The sequence below is a fragment of the Aphis gossypii genome, chromosome X (genome assembly GCF_020184175.1).
Source record: "Aphis gossypii isolate Hap1 chromosome X, ASM2018417v2, whole genome shotgun sequence".
Lineage (NCBI taxonomy): Eukaryota > Metazoa > Arthropoda > Insecta > Hemiptera > Aphididae > Aphis > Aphis gossypii.
The window spans coordinates 31,624,730-31,642,937 of NC_065533.1; the positions used below are offsets into that span (position 1 = coordinate 31,624,730).

At 30.7% G+C, this 18,208-nt stretch overlaps 1 protein-coding gene across 6 annotated transcripts in view; it reads left to right on the forward strand.

Annotated features, from left to right (window-relative positions):
- The first annotated feature begins 647 nt into the window (after window positions 1–647).
- The window catches only part of LOC114124608 (nuclear factor 1 X-type), a 139,519-nt gene continuing 121,958 nt past the window's right edge, over window positions 648–18,208 (forward strand). For 2 of the 6 annotated variants that reach the window (XM_050208124.1, XM_050208126.1), the window contains exon 1: window positions 8,611–9,223. In XM_050208124.1, coding sequence (XP_050064081.1) covers window positions 9,137–9,223 — 87 coding nt within the window. In that variant the 5' untranslated portion in view covers window positions 8,611–9,136. Of the gene's footprint in view, window positions 1,125–1,772; window positions 2,241–8,610; window positions 9,224–18,208 lie in introns of those variants that run through there. The other 4 variants (XM_050208127.1, XM_050208125.1, XM_050208129.1 and 1 more) reach the window with 4 other exon arrangements.

The window sequence follows — 18,208 nt, forward strand, 5'->3', positions numbered from 1 at the left end:
GTTCTGGTAACCGACGTGGTAAATCAGTATCGAGTCATATGTACAAGAAAATGTGGTGGAGTAGGTATAGTGTTTTCCTGATGTGGTCCTAAATTGAACGGTTTGGATCCACCACTGTTTGCTGTCGTTGGGGGGGGGGGGAGAGAAGGAAGTGGCACCGACGTCACTACTGCGGTTTGTGAGTAGGTACCTCGAGAAACTATCCTTAAATTTCGTGGCGCCTTTGAAAGAAAAAGGTCGGGTTTTCGGGGATTGAATAAAAGAACGTTACTGCACATCGCGCGCGATATTATGAACGATGAGTTCGTTGCACTGCGCCGCGTGCATACACACACACGCGCGCGCACAGAGCAAAGTCGCCGCCGTTCGGTCTTTGGTGCGTACACACATACTTACGCGGCGGCAAAATCGTGTGTGCGACGTGTGTGTGTGTGTGTGTGCGTGTGCGTAGCAGCAGCAGCAGCAGCAGCCAGCAGGTTTATTAATAGAACGGCGGCCGTCCGGTCGACGGAGACATGCTGCGGCGGCGGCGACTGTTGGAAGGAGAGTTTATTTTTGCGTCCGGTAGCAACCAGCCAGCCAACCAGCCGGCCGGCCCAGCCACGCCAGCCGCCTAGAGCAGTCGACGGCCCCGGCCCGGGACACGGCCGCCGCTGGATGCTGTCACACACACACACACACACACACGTACGCGCACGGATCAGAAACCAGCAGCGACGAGACGGCGCGCAACAGCATCGGCCCGAGCCAGCAGTCTGCCGGCAAACATCCGCGAGCGAGCGCGCGTGCACCACGAACCGCACGACGCACACGCGCGTCCTCTACCGTACACGTTATACGCGCGCGAGCGATTGCGGGCGCGCGCGCGCGTGTCGTTTATTCCGCGTTTCCCGCCGTTTTTTTTTTTTTTTAATTCTTTCAACCGCCGGACTTCCGCACCGGTTTCCGTTTTGGCCGTCGAGTGTGCGCTAATATAAAAAAAAAAAAAATATCTAACCGCACTGCGGCCACACTCCGCGTCGTCGTCGTCGTTATGAGCTGCAGCGCTACGTGACCGTCCGGACACACGATCACTTCCGTCAAAATTCGCGGAAAGCCTAAATAACAATAATAATATTATCATGGTAAGTATACATTATTATTATCGGACGTAACATAATATTTTGTGAATTAACCCCGGTAGTAGGTGTTATATTATTGTTGTCGTACAGTGTTATTGTGATCTAAGAGTTATAACGGTAACAATAATACTGTAAGCAGCTGATATTATGAGGTATACAAAAAAAAAAAATCGTATTTATTATTATGAACGAGCGCTACAGTGACTGGATACGTATAGACGCGTACGGGTACCTATATTTAATAATATCATAATACCTATAATATCGTTGTTATATTGCGTAATGTACTGTACGACATGGGTATAAGTAGGCAGGTTAACCCTCTCTGTCCGTGGCTGTAAAAAGACGGGGCGAAAGAAAACGACCGAGTGAAAACCCTCCCCGTGAGCGTCAGAGGGGAGGGTGGTTACGTCCGCGGTTTGCATCGTGTGTCTTGGTTCGCGCCCGCGGGTGGGGAGATGTGTTCGCGTTAGGCGCACGTGCGCGTTCCCCAAAGGGGGGTGGTGGATAGGGGGGCGGGGGCCGGCGCACGCGCTGCCGCACGCTCCTCCCCGACGACGGTGTCCGCCCATCGGTGGTCCGGCCGCGTGGTGCTCGGCCGCCGCGTGCGGTGCTTTGCGTATCACACACCGCATCTGCTCCGTGCCGCCGTCGCAGCGAGTCGTTCGCCGCCCGCACACATACCGCCGTCGTCGTCGTCGTCCGTGTGGTATACGCGCCGCCGAATCGCGTGAATTTTATTTTATTCCGATTCGTTATTTTTTTTTTTTTTTTGTCCCTCCCGATGTCTGTTCGCTTATACCGTCCAAACGACGACAAATACTATCGTGAAATGACATATTATTATAATTAGCCTTTGGGCGCAATGTAAAAAGGTACCTTCTCCGGTTTCGGTCCTATACAAATCGTATAATATAATAATATAGTATTTTATTATTGTATATTGCATAATACGCACGGAGGAACGATTTACGCGCAACACAAACTTTATATTTATTGAAATCCGTTTCGTTTTCGCGTTTTGGACACATCGCGATTATGTTCATACCGGACTCGCTGCGCAACTACATGATAGAACCGGACGTGTCAAACTATTTGCAAGCACCTTCGTCCAGTCAGGTGTGTGTTCAAAATAATATATATTATATAAATAGTATACTTTATTATTATGGTTTTATACTTTAAATATTTTTTACGATTTTATTATATTTTTTATTTCATACCTATTAAATCGCTTTAATAGGTTCGACGTGGTCGAATTTAAATAAACAATACATATTTGTAGGTCTAATCATATTTGAATATGAACCTAGGAGTATTGCTCTTGTTTATTCGAATAGGATTATTAAGTACCTAGATGAGTTGCCGGAACGCTATAGAATTTCTATACTCCGGTGTTCCGCGTCGATTATAATTTGTTGCCCTAAATATTTGTTCATCGAAATTGAACTGCCGTACCGTATATATGTAAAGGGCGAAACAATATTTTTAACTGCATAGCACAACAATTGCGTATTGACATTGGCGCAGGTGTGCTTTTTGGCCGATGTCCCGTACGCATTTTGTTGTATAAGTATATATATATACGCTGATTTAACTTACCCGGCTGTTAGCGAAATCGTATTTTATCAAACGACAGTTGTTGATAGGTCGCACCGAAATAAAAATGTGTCATCAAAAATAATAAACATTTAATGGCGGTATACACTTAAACTGTAGCTTGTGAGCTCAACATCTGCGCGAAATTTTTTCTTCGTAAAAATCAAAGTATCTTTAATTTATATAATATAATATTTATGCTTACAAAAACATTAAATTCGTTATAATTATTTAAATATTGAAAATAACACTGTTATATTTATTAATTTATTATATAAGAACTTCTATGTGCGGGAGTATTATACATCATTGAATAAATTATAAGTTTCATTAACTAACCTATAAGTACTTAATATATTATAAAGTACATATATAACATAAGTAAATACCTAGCTATATTGTTATTAAATCACAAAATGATAAATATTCATATAAGTGCTGAAACACGGAAAAAATGTTGTTTTTATTGTATTCTTGTATGTATGACTAAAATTAAAATTGGTGTTATGTGGAGTACCTAAATATAACTGTCACTTGGCGGAAGTGATAATATTTTGATTAAGATACCACTAGGAAAAAATCTTTATGTCATTTAAACGTTAAATATATTTTACCAATTTTTCCAATAATATTAGTGATACTTTCCACTTTTATACATAGGTACCTACCTATATATTTTTGTAGTAGGTATTCAATTCGTTTATTGAAGTTGTTTATACCATCATATGTTCACTTTAACAATTAGTAAGTGCACTTTGATTTAAAATATTGATGTACATAATTTTTAACTGGTATATATCTAGGTAATTGTTTTTTTATTTTCTCACCAGACTATAATTTAGATACTTTTCATAATTTGCTACATATGTATGTAAAACTGTAAAACCCAAGTGCTATAATTCTTGTACGCTTATCCAAAACATAATTAAATATCCACAAGTTTCTTAGTTGGAAATCAATACCTATATAAAACACTGCAGTATATAGCTACCTATATATATTTATATTATACATACATATAGTCGGTAGTAGGTATTACCTACATTGTTTCTGAGCTTTGACTTATTATATAGATAATATATTATTCTGTGATTCGTTGTTTACGCATTTTAACTTTTACAAACACATTAATATTTTTTAAACGTTAATGTTAAGAACTTGTGTATATTTATACATTTTAATTATAAAAAAAAATCATTTATAAAATCCCTATTTTGTGGAGAAAGTATATTATTTTGAAACATATTTATATGCCGGTTTGCCCACATGATTATATTATATGTAATATTTACCTATGTATACATACCTAATATAGGTTTAGCATGTTTAGATAGGTATATTATCTTTCATAAGAGGTATAGATTCTTGATTTTTGTTATAATAAACAAAATATGATACCTACCTATATTTTTGTTAGTTGAATGTATTAAAATATTAAAATTTCTATTAAAAATGTTTCAATTTTATACTATTTAAAACCTATTTATAAATAGTTAGTCTATACAAGTAATATGAACATTTTTACTTTCATATTCCAGACAAAATCTAAACTTCATGTATCAACTATCAATGTGTGAACTATAATGAATATACTATAATTATATAATTTTTTAGTCATCACTTCTAAAATTACTACTCAGAACTCAATACTTACTATGTACTATAATATATAGATCTAAATAGGTAGACACTTTAAGCATTTTACATTTAATACTTAAACCATATTAAATTAAACAATAATACAATTAGCTGTAGCCTGTAGATATTTATAATATAAACTATAAATTATATGCAAATGTATTATAAAATGATATAAATTTATGAATTTTAATTTGTATGGTTTTGTTGATTGTGACGGCTATTTTTCTTGACAACATTAATTCATTTTTTTTTTTTTAAGTATCCTGTGAAAGTGAGGTATCTGTAATTTAAAATTGTTTTAAAGCAAATAAATACTATACATACCATGAATATTATAATACTGTGCCTACGTATGCGTATGTGTTTATATTTACTATGTGTCTATATGAGCATTCAATTATCATTGTACACCGACAAGACATTATTAATAGAACCTCTTGGGGTCCTCAACAACGACAACGTCGCAGCAATTTCCCCGGTATAATATATATATATATATATATATGACACACTAACACTCACACACATATACACACGTGCGCACACACGCATTTTATAACTACTGTATTATAATATATTAATATAATAGTATAATTAGTATATATATTACATATTTTACCCACAGTATATAGTTGCTATACAAATGTAGTGTATATACTTTAAATGTATATCATATTTAATTTTTATCACTTGTAACATATCAGTGCGTTTTTTAAAATGTGAAAATAATAAAAACAATTTTCAAAAAATGTTTATAGCTGGTTGAATTTTCCTTAGTGGGGGGTCCTACTACATCGGTAAAGGGGACGTCCAGTGGCGGAGCCTTTTCTCGCGCACGCCCGTTGAGCATATCAAAAGGACCACCCGCGTTACACGATTCATGACCGGAAAAATAATTTTACCACCTTTGAGATTTTATTATGTACACAGCCCTTTTTATGTCACGTATGTCTTATTAGGCCATAGCAGAATTATTCTACCATCTTGTTATATTGTAACTTGTTGTAAAATGTTAAGACTTAAAGACTAAAATACTAAACGTATGGTAGTTATGCCATATTTTTAGTGGATATACCTACTCTTTGATATTACCGTTGTATGTAACTTTTTAAACTTGATTTATTTTAATATCATCATGTTTGGGGGCGGGGAGGTCTGTGTGAAAATCGTGGTGGCATGGTGTGATACCTACATCTGCATGCTGCAACCCATAATTCTAAAATATTTTTCCGTAGTTGGCACAAACTATAGATGTAGTGAAGCATTTATTATAATACATCATATACATAAAACTGTTCTAAAATAATTTTTACAAATTTTGTGTTACGTTTTACGCGCACTATAAAAAATACAATTTAAACCTTTGTACATATGTATTAAGTAGGTTTATGTTCTATCACAGTTATTACTCTATAGGCCTTTCAAAGTATATCATCATATGCTGTTAAATTCATTGCTTTTTTTGTTTATAAAATAGTAAGACTCAAATAGCTTTATTTTTAAAGTGCGTTACTATAGGTATAAATAAAAACATACTGGGATTTATTTATAGTTTAATAGTCCAAGTGTCTTACATAGAGTTTATAATTTATATTCACTTAAATCATTTATAACTGAACTTAATATTTAATTTTTTTAAATGTCTTAATTTGTGAATATTTATATAGTAGATAAATAAATTAAATAATAATACAGATAGTGAATGTATGTTTTACTAAATTATATATTTAAATTTATTTACTTATTAATATCTATATTTAGTTAATAAATTAATAATAATAAGGTGATAATTAAATGTTTGTATTAAATTAATTAAAGTACATATTTATATCAAATAAAACAATTTAAATTAGTATCATCGCGATATCTGGAAAATATATACAGGCAGGTTTAAATATCAATATAAATCGGTTTATTGATAAATGATAACAACAGAGGATTTGTGACTATAACAGTTATCATAGAGTAATCTTTATAATACTATAATATCTCTACCAATATCCATTGTCTTCGTTTAGCTTAACTTCGTATAGTAATATTATTAGATATACCTAATCGGTTTTTCTTTGTTTAATTTTTTTAATAAACAATGCAGTCGATTCTTAAAAATATATGCGGACTGACAGATTATTACACTTGTGATTTGTAGTAAACATTTTAAATTTAAATAAGATTTATATCTTTAATGTATGAATTTGAGTACCATATTAACTCTTAATTGTACACAATATTGCATGTTCTATTTAAGTATGTTAAATGTTATTATCAATTATTGCTTTAGAGTTTCATAAATCATAATATTATTTTATTATTAATATATTTATAAAATATGTAATTGTATATTGATCATTTAAAATATAAAATAAATCTGAAGATATTAACTTAATTTAGGTCCAGTATAATATATATTTCAATGTATAATAAATATGTAAAACTTCAAGCTACAATTTTTTGATCACATAACTGGAATTCAAAACGTAAACACCGATTCATAAATATTCGATATACCTACCTACTTCTACGAATTACTTATAATAATTTCAGCAGTGAACTGCTAGTGGTTTCTGATAATTAGTCATTCCACGGAATATGATATTTTTCAGGTATTAATCTGTTAAATAAGATAATAACTGCATTTTGCACTAATAAGAAGCTAAATAAGTATCTACTTGATTCAATGAATCTAGCTAAAGATACCCAACTGTTTTTATTTCGTTTTCTTGTAAAATAAAAATAGAATTTACAGATCAAAATAATTTTTATTATCATTTAATGTTTTTAATGAAAATAAATTATTTGAAAATACGTATATAAGGAGAAGCTGTATACTGATTTCCGTTAATAATTTCTACACATTTTCCAATAAATTCAAAGGATTCCCGATTACTCACGGAAATAATATTAGTAAAAAAAAATTAGTTCCCAACGTCGTTAAATATGAAATATTTACATTATTAATTATGCGATTGAAATATTTAAACATTTTAATGGCGTAATTATAGGTATTATTAGTTTTGACTATTAATTTTATTTTCACGCTTTTACATTATAATATTACTAGTCTTCAACTGGCTTTTACTTATATATTATAATCAAACTACAAACTTCTATCGATGAAATCTTTTGAATAGCCGATACTTTCGTTTTTTTTATACTAGCTGAAAAAAAATCCAGTGACCGAGAGATGCTCAGTAATTTGAGGTTTCACTGTATATATTATTTTGGCTCATAATTTTAATTTATCATAATTTACCTATAGACTATATAGGTATATAATATAATGATTTCAGCAAGTAAGTTTTATTTAATTAATATTATCATAATTTATGTACGTCGAGTATTTTATAAATACAAATTGTTTTAATGTACTATATCCTACAAAATAGTAACTCACAACGTAATATCACAGTAAATAATCGTATATTCGTATGGAAATGGAAAATCTAGTACCTACTCCACTACGGTTGATAACTGATGAAGTGTATACCCAAACCGCATGTAAAAAAAAAAAAACTCATTCGTGTGTTATCGAATAATATATTATAGTAGATCGGTACCATCATTTTCTATACTGCACATTATAAACCTTGTCGGAAACATTATATTATATTTATATCGACGGAAAAAAATCGCGTTCGCCGACCGCAGAGCTGGCGCGGTGGACGTCTGTCACCGGCGTTATACCTACGTTGTTACGGTACCTGATCGACTTGCCGTCGGCGAAACGGATATACCGGTCGGGCTCGCGCGAGATCGTCCATCATCGCCGTTACCCCGTCACCGCAGTCGCGACCCATCACCGTGTCACCGCGCGTCATTGTCACCGACGACAACGCCGCCGCTTCGGCCGTAACCGTAGCCGCCTCCGGACGTTTATCGCGCGCCCGACATGATTGGCCTACGAACGGACACGGGGGCGTGGCTTGGAACGTGATTGATTTTTTTTTTCTTTCTATTTTTCGCGTCCTCCTCTATCTGTCGCACTCGCGCGCACGCACCATACCGCCCGCTATCTCCGTCCGCCGCGTTTCGCCTTTTTCCGCGTCTCTTTTCTTCCTATTTATTTTTCTCTCATTATCGTCGTATAATATTATTATTTTCTTTTATTATTTTTATTATTACTATTATTATCACTATTATTACTATACGTCTTTTTCTCTTTCCACGCGCACACACACAAATAGGATAATAATATTATATACGCTCGTCCGTTCAGTAGGTACGTACGTGTGCGAGTGTGGTTATTAACACTACACGTTTTATTATTATACCGCAGTAGTGCGTCGGGTAACGTGGTAGGTAGGCATTGTACGCACCTAACTTCATATCGTACGTCCTATATATGATACAACTACATTCGTGCCGGCGGCCTGCTTCTGTGCGAGCGGCAATAAACGATTTGTATACTCGTCGGGGCGCGGACGCGCGCACGCGTGTTTGGTGTCGACGTGTCGCGGGCGAGTTATTTTCGTACGGGTGCACAAAATTCACCACCGATAACATAAAAAAAAAAAAAAACAAATTTGTATTATTTTACTGCTATTATATTTAAAGTCGTCCGAGCGTCTTGCGTGCCGCCGTAACATACCGTTGTTTCGATAGCACCTGTATTATGTTTTGTCGTGTCGTGTGTACGATTAACTACGTTGACAGACCGCGACAATAATTTATCATTCGAACCATCATTTCGACGTGATGTCGATTTTTTTTCGCCAAACGATTTAGCCGATTTTTCGAAATCCGTATGATTATATTTACCTATCAAACGTTAAAATATGTATCAGTGCGGGACTTATCCGCCCGCACTCGGATATCACCACCAATCGCCCAGCTGGCCGTCACAATTTTATCCACCGCACAAGGTAATACGAACGATAATAATTTATATAAAATATATAAGTTTAACATTAATTATTTTTCTGCACGATATTTTTAAAGCCTTAAGGCTGTGCAATATTATTTTAGACTCCGGTCTGAGATTCCTATTATCTCCGTGCACTTATATCCCTAAATATTTTACAATGACTTTGTTTGTCACCTCACGAGTAGACGCGTCTTATTGTACATAGGTTCTGTTCGATAAAGTAACAACCCTTGTTATATCAAGTACTTAGGTATACTTACTTCTGTTATGTATATGACTATAAAATATATGTTATTTAATATTATACGCATGTCTTAAGGTTGAGGATGGTAACAATATTTCATATTTTCAATTATTGCACAAACATTAAGTTCAGTATGCACCGAGTACGTATACTTATATACCTATTTTATAGGCATGTATATACACATAAATATTAGGTGTATATTTTGTATGCTAGTGTGCCTTTTAAGATTTTACTTAAGTATAAATAATATTTAATACAATGATGTATTTTAACTGTTCAAAACACAAATTGTTCAACTTTCATGTAATATTATACATTTATATCTTCATGATACTTTTAATATATTTTCATTGGTATAATACTATACCTACCTATACAATAGTTATAGTGATAGTGTATACTGATGTATATAAAACCTAACATTATGAATTTCTATCGTGTATAAAATAAATAGATAGTATTGATAATTGAAAATTTTAAACTTTAAACTTTATAGTTATGTTATAATATTATATGGTATTTCATTTCTTAATTATTATTATTATTGCTCCATAATGTTAACATTACTATGTACCTATTTTTAAACTTTGTTTAATAATTTGATTAATCAATTAATATATTTTTTATAGTAATATTAGTATGCGTATATCCTATATACCTACGTCCTACTCTATAGTTTAAATATTATAAGATTATTCATTTTTATTTAAATTTTCTAAATGTATACTTATCGTATGGTATTCTTACCTATGCGTAAGATGCGGTTCAGTTGAGTCTAACAACCATCAGGAAGACGGTTATATGACATCATATTGCATGTGGCAATAAAAAATCAACTAAAAAAAGTTTTTCTTGTTTCTCTTAGTTGCATGTATACTTTAAAAACATCTGAAGACATTATTCGAACGTACGATGTTATTATACTTTCTTAATTAGTTTATTATTTTAAGAGCTATACGCAAAGTATATATAAATTACTGCAAAATTTACTCAATAAGCTTTAAAAATGCTGCATTTTATGTTTTATTGAATCAAATTTTAATTGGGTATATTTTGGATTCGTTTTAATATAGTTTCAGTTATAAATTAACGTAATGCTGAAAAAATAATTATTTTTTAGACATTGTATATTGTATACTATTTTTATTTAAATATTTATAATTAAAAATGTTATAATGTAGGTACAATAATACAGTCAAAATGTTTAAAGTTAATTTACAAAAAAAATCTACCTAAATTAATTTTATAATAATAAATGTATATAATATAATATCCAGATAGGTATATGTATAAATATTTATAGTTTATAAATATATACATTTGATCGAATTCTTTGACGTTTTCATGATTAGCATGTAACGTATAATCTGTTAAATCATTTTATTGTTTCCTTTTTCATTCACGATAATCGTGTCTGTTTGTTGGGGAATTATAATTAGGTACGTTATTACAGCAGGAAATTCTATGAGTCATTTGAATAATAAAGTATAAAAATATTTTAATAATCCCATATTATGTTCAATATTCATTTAGTTCATTGTGTTCTTTGAAAACTGTATCGGACTATATTGATATTTGTATAATACAATTGTATCTTATTAATTAATTTATTATCATCGAAAACAAGTAGTATAATATACAATATACATTACTTACACTTTAAAGCAAAGTTAGGTAATGTCAATAAATTAAAATAGAGCTATGCGTACTTATTATATTTTACAATATTATGGTATACAGTGTATACTATGCAATGTTAATAACATAACATAACATAATATATACGTATATAGTTGATTTTTGTTGTAAAAAAAAATTATATTGTTATGTAATTTTCGTGTACATATATTTCACATAAAAAAATGTGGAGTTTTTGGCTAAAGCTATCATTGACGTCCATAGCAGACGATGATTTTGGCATAAAAATTGTGTAGGTTAAGGTTAAGGTCGAAAAATCGGGTTTAAATTGAAAAAATCTCTCTTTAAGTTTCTTTTCATTCGTGGTCGGTGGAGTTTGGTTTTGTTTATTGGAAGCTTAATACCTCTCCTATAGTTATACACAGCTGTAACATACAATATGCAGGAAGTTAAAAAATATCCGGTTCAGCCATGTGTTTCTCTCGTAAATCGAGTAACACACTGCGTTTTCAATGGACTTGTGTGTATCAGACCCTCCACGATATGACCTTGACCCGGAATAGTGGGTTTGCAAAGTACTATGTGTACGCAGTTGATTGGAACGGTTTCAAAAACGGAAAAAAGGGGTCGGATAATATACCTACATAGCTATACGCGTCTGCAATGCATAGTGGTCGAAAACTAGGGCGGGCGGTGGTGTTACATATTGACATATATGATATGTAATGAAACTAAAGTTAAAGCATGAAACATAATGAACCACAAATCACATTTCAATTTTGAACATAAATTGTATACATTTTGCATTGTTTATCAAGCAAAAATGTCTTAAGTGCTTTTATAAATATTGCACTTATGTTTTTTTAAATTTTTATTATAAGTTTCAACGCATATAGTGTCCAAAGTTGTTAAGAGCTTATTAGGTATAATGCGTATTTATGTCGACTGTTTATATAAAACAAAAAATACATTATAAACTATCTTATGTATGACACTACAAGGCTGTTTAGAAATCTGTTGGAATTGTTTTATAATGCAATTTATAAATGCATTTCAACTAATAATTTCAATTAGACGAGTAGGTACTTATATATTAAATGTAAATATATATATATTCATATATTTATTTATAAAAGGCCTGTTGTTTATTAGTCATATTCATTTATGGCATAGAAATATAATTAGGTTATAATGCCACTTCAAACTGTCACTTATATGGATTAACATTATATTTTTATATTCAATATGCATTATAGATTTTTTATCAGACTGATTTGTATGAGAATATTTTCTTGGACAAAATAGTTTTACCGATATTATAATGGGTTTCTATTCTGTATTAATTTAATATGAAATTGTTTGTATACAAAGTCATCATATTGTGTTGTTTACTTTTATACGTATTTTCATTAAATTAACTTTAATTAGTTAGAAGATTTTATTTTTGTTATAATAGTTCACATACATAATTTTAAGGACCATCACACATCTTAAGATGATTCGACTTATCTTTATTTCTCACGAGTGTTAACATAATGTGCAAAATATTTGAACATCTGTTATAGATTAATTAAACTATATGTCTATATATTACAAGAATTTTTTTAATAAGAAAAACCAGTTTAATGATCACAATATACTAATTAAAATAAATTGTTGAAAGTTTTTTATAGTAATTTTTTCAATTAATTGATCATGATGTTAAGATTGACAAAATACCATTGCACGTGTTTTTGCTTATTTCATATACATAGTCATCAATCATTCTTTTTATACCTAACATTATACAGCATAATTATATGTATGTATAACATAAAATATAATATAATGTGACTTTGTGATTTCTTTTATTCCTACACAATTTGTTTTGTATATTTAATATTGCTTACAATACATGTTCGGTTAACTTTAAATTGTGTTAGGATTAGATATATCAAGTACAACTTGTACTTTAAGGTGAAGAGATTATTTTTTTTAAATATTGTTATTATTTGCTGGTTATATTATAATTTTCTAGATACCTACTAAAAATTTAATTAATTATTGAAATTAAAATACAATGAATTATTTTATCATTTTAGAAAATCAGGATGATTAAGTTCAACACTCAATAACCTACGTTTACATTTGAAGACGTTTGTTTACGTTATTCAAGACTTTCGAGTGTTCTTCGTAAATTGAATTTTTTGATTAAAATCAATCGAGTAGGTTGATGATGAATATAAACGTGTGCTAGTAAATTAAATTGCCACCTACAAGAAATAGTATACATGATCAATACATAATACGGAAAAAATTAATTTATTTTATCATTGTGCGTAATAATATTCGATGGTTATAAATGTATAATAATGGAATACGCCTGGACAATAGAATTGCATTTGGTTGCCGTCATTGATATACAAGACAAGACACATAATATTCTGCAATTTTGGTCGTTCGTGGGTGAATTTATAATCATATTATAATATTTTTTCTCCTATATTTATCAAAAATTAAATCTACACATTTCTCCTTTACAAGTAGTAATTCAAATACAAATGTCCGCAAAGCAATTTTCGTCGTGTCCGGTTCGGCTATTCGGTTACCGAGTTGGAAAAATAAAATAAAATAAGTACCAGACTAAGCGGAATTGTTAAATAAAAAAAAGGCGGAGAAGTTCCACTCGAATTGTAGAGCTATAATAAAATTTACGATCTGGCAAAATTTCAAAAGGACAAAAATATATATATTTTTTTTATTTTGTTAGAAAATGTTTTATTTTAGAACGTCAAAACCTTGATGAGGGCGTCACGATTAGGCAATTTAGGTACCCTCGAGCTTCTGTTCGAAAATAGCACCGGCAGCTTGTATATATACGTGCAGCATAAATGTGTATAAATAACGTGTGGAATATAGGCCGTTTCGATCTATGAAACGCGCTCTCTAAATGAAAACAATATAATATAGTGTATATGCAACAGCAGTAATGAAAAAATTATAATTGAAATAAATAATCAACGTCAATGCAATTGGGTCGTATATTATAATATTATAGAAGACTGTGATGGAAAATTATTCGTAAAACAATAACAGAGGGCGATACATTCACGACTGTATTAACACTGCGTGATGTTTGGCACGGTTGTAAAACACATACTGGACCTTAAAAGATTCAGCGATTTGAAGGGCGTTTGGATATAATCCAGTTGGACCGACGTTTTATTGTATTTTATTTTCTCACGACCGTTTTGGCCGGTAAGTCGGCTTTTTCTTGTGAATCACGACTATCACAGGTAAACGTCTGCGAAGCCAGACCACGTGGTTTTATTTTTTCCCCAAACATATTAATATAAGATATCAACATAGCGGGTCATCGCATTTTACTATGTCTTTTTAGTATATGAATTCTGCTGAAATACATGCAAATTATTATTTTGGTTTTATTTATAATTATACCGTATACATTACACGATGGCTATATTACAATTATGAATCAATAGATTATAGGATCAGGGCATACTAGAAAGATATGATAATTGTACATTAAAATTATACTCGAGTAATGTCTTCTGATACAACTTTTATATGACACGGTAAATTATAGTAGATGTTTATTTAATCGCGACAACGTATGCGTATCGGTTTAAACTTACTATGTTTTGTATAGGTACCTATGTAAAGTAACCTTTAAATAAAAAATAACGATTTTAGATTGTAATATAATAGGTATAAATACGTCTCTACATGGCTCAAACGAATTATATACATAGTGCTGTATACATAGTTTGAACTGTTTGAAGGGCTATAATATATAGAGGGGTTGATAAGTATCAGATGTTTTATCTATATTATATATAAATGGGGACTATTTCCTAATGGAGTGGACTTCATGAAATTACCTGCAGGGAAGTTCAGCGTAAACGTTCTTTAAAAAAGCCCGTGGCGATTTTTTTTTTATTACATGATGTCATTTTAAAGCCCCAGATAGCAACAAAATTGAAAACAACACAAATATGTAATTATATATAATAAGGAAGCTTTAAACTTAATATTAACTTTTGCAGGTTTTTATTCATTACATTTTTCATATATGACATGCATTATAATTAATATTAATTAATACTCGTATATGGTTAAGATTTGAAAACAAAAACTCTTTTTTTATTATATAGGAATATAATTTATTTAATATATATTTTAATGAACTAAACTTAATTTTGACTTAATTAGTCATTTTTCTCCATGTCGTCTTCATAAGCTTTTTTCTCTTTGTGCTCAATTTTTGACGTATTACTGAGGTACAGACAATGTGTTGTTGATGATAATATGTTTAAAATAATAAACTAGAAAGTACTAATATAGCTACATGTGTCATCGTTGCACCGATAGACGACAACTTACTACGAGTCGGACCTTGAAGGTAATGGGTATATTTGACGTATAAGAATATTTGAAATCTAGACCTCCTATATTTTTTCTAAGACAGTCTCAGTGTGTCAAAATACATATATGTAATATGTATATGATTGTTCATTTTTAACACTCATTTTCTTTTTTAGTGTTAACATGTAAAATAATTGTAATTTTTATAGTTATATTACCGAAAAATTTGACCTCATTAATAATAAATATTATTTGATAGCTTGTTGAAATTAAAAAGAATTACAAGTCATAATAATGGTGTAGGCATAAAGTGCAGATACAGAAAATGTCTTAAAATATTTTCTATACTTTTTAAATATTTTTGGCATGTTTTTTGCTTTTTATAAACATTTAAAAAAGTTTTTTGGTAAACAGCTTTAAAAAATAATACAATATTATCGGAAGTGGTTCTTATAGCAGTAATTTCTACACATGCAGTTACATTACTATATCAATACTAGTACACTACAATTTATTATTGTGAGATTGCGTATAACCATTAACCACGACCGCATTTATTAGCATATATTCATACCATTATAATATATAGATTATAGGTACATACTTACTATATACAAACGTAATCGACCGTTGTGGCAATGTTATAATATTACATCGTTCATCAAAAGTCCTGATCACCCTGCAGTGTTCCACCACACGATCACTTTACTATCACTACACGCGCGGGCCGGTCTCACAGAATCATTGTAGCTGTAAATTAATAAAAAGGATCCTTTACTATGTATAATGTATTTATAAGACTAGTACACGGGTACCCGAATGACATTAGCATTCCGGTCGGGCGAGACTTAATCAAAGGAAGATGCCTATACTATACATATACATAGTATACAGTATAGTATATATTATTATTATTATAGAGAATCAGTTGTTCGTTCCACTGGGACCGTTCAGGTCATGTCCCTCCACGTTTAAACGTTATATAGGTACCTTTACATCGGTTGATAGTAGACGCTTGCGTGCATGTTAGTTGGACAAGAGTTGATACAATAACAATATATTAATAACGGTCGCGATAACGGAGGAATAGGAGGTAAGTAGGTTCTCTCGAGAGATTTCGCTTGCAGACGAAATTATTGTAAATTGATATGCGTAACCCATTCGGCGGCCCAAGTATATGGCATCTTGTACACAGTTCCGCATAATTCGATTATTATCGCCGTTATTCGGATTACACTGCTGGGGTCCATGACGTTTTCAGATGGCTTCGATATAAGTGATACAACGTTAATGGTACACAAACATGCATAGCATTACAATATACATACTACTTGATGCACTCATTTTTGAGTATTCAACCGTGACTTGTTGATTAACAATGATAAATATATATATGCATATTCCAGTTCATATTATTTATTAATATTACAAAAATTATGTTACTTTAACCAATATGGTACTATAACCGAAAAATTAATATAATATTTATATATTAGTACTATTTTATTATTTTCGTTGTGTGGTTCATAAATCTTGTTTTTTAATAATAATATAAATTATAATACACCTACGCTATTTATATCGATTATGCGTGTATGTTAATAAGTACTTAGAGCCTTTTTACATCTTCAAATATTTTTTTCTAAATTATGTATTATATATTTAATGTTTAGAGTGAATGAAGACTGTAGCCTATAATTGTAAAATATGACCCAAACGCAATCCAAAAGTACAAAATTAAATATTCCATAAACGAAAATAAATTTTACAATATTAAAGTGTATTTATAGTATTAATTAAAGAGATTTTACAATGATATAACACGAGTTAAAAAATTATAAAAATAATTAGAATTTTAGCTATTTTAAATAAAATTTAGAAATATAATGAGTACCTTAAAATTTAACTTGAAATTTGAAGTTTAGTCTTGTATTGTTTTTAAAATTTGTAGAAGGGATATAATAAAACTATACTTCAAGTAAACTCCATTACAGTTGTTTTTGAAATATAAAAATTAAAAATACTATATACTTAATAACTAAATATAATGTACGTTAAATTTTAAATTGTAATTTATAGTGCAACGGGTAAAATATTGTATCAAGTAATACAATTTATTTTTGCACTTTTATGATATTACTATGAGCAGTATAAGCGTTCAAAAGTATAAAATGAATTTTCGCTTTTGAGTACCTATCACCATGAATATTCAAGGAACGTGATTAACGTTTTTAACATTAAAATTTATCTGTTTTCTTTTACTCAGATACAATAATAGTGTCTAAAAAATTCAATACATTATTCAAAATGAGGCATAATTATTTCAAACGTATTTCTTATAATTTTCATACTATATTATATTATAATTTATTTATCAATTATATAAGTACACCTAAATATTTCTTGATTTTATAGTTAATAATAAAATAAATTTATATCTACTGATTACTTTTTAGTTATTTTCAAACTACAAAGACGTATACCTATGAATTTTAATAATAATTAAATTATATATATATATAATATAAATAATACTTAAGATATAATATTATACTTGTTTAATACCTATTACCTATGCATATAATATTTATATTTACTATTATTCTTGTATTAATTATATTTTTGTCGGTTGGAGAACTAGAGGCGAGACTCATCTGGTTATTTTTATATCATAGACTAAATAATATTTTACCAGTTCATATTTCATAGGAACTTCTGCTGCGACTCGGATGT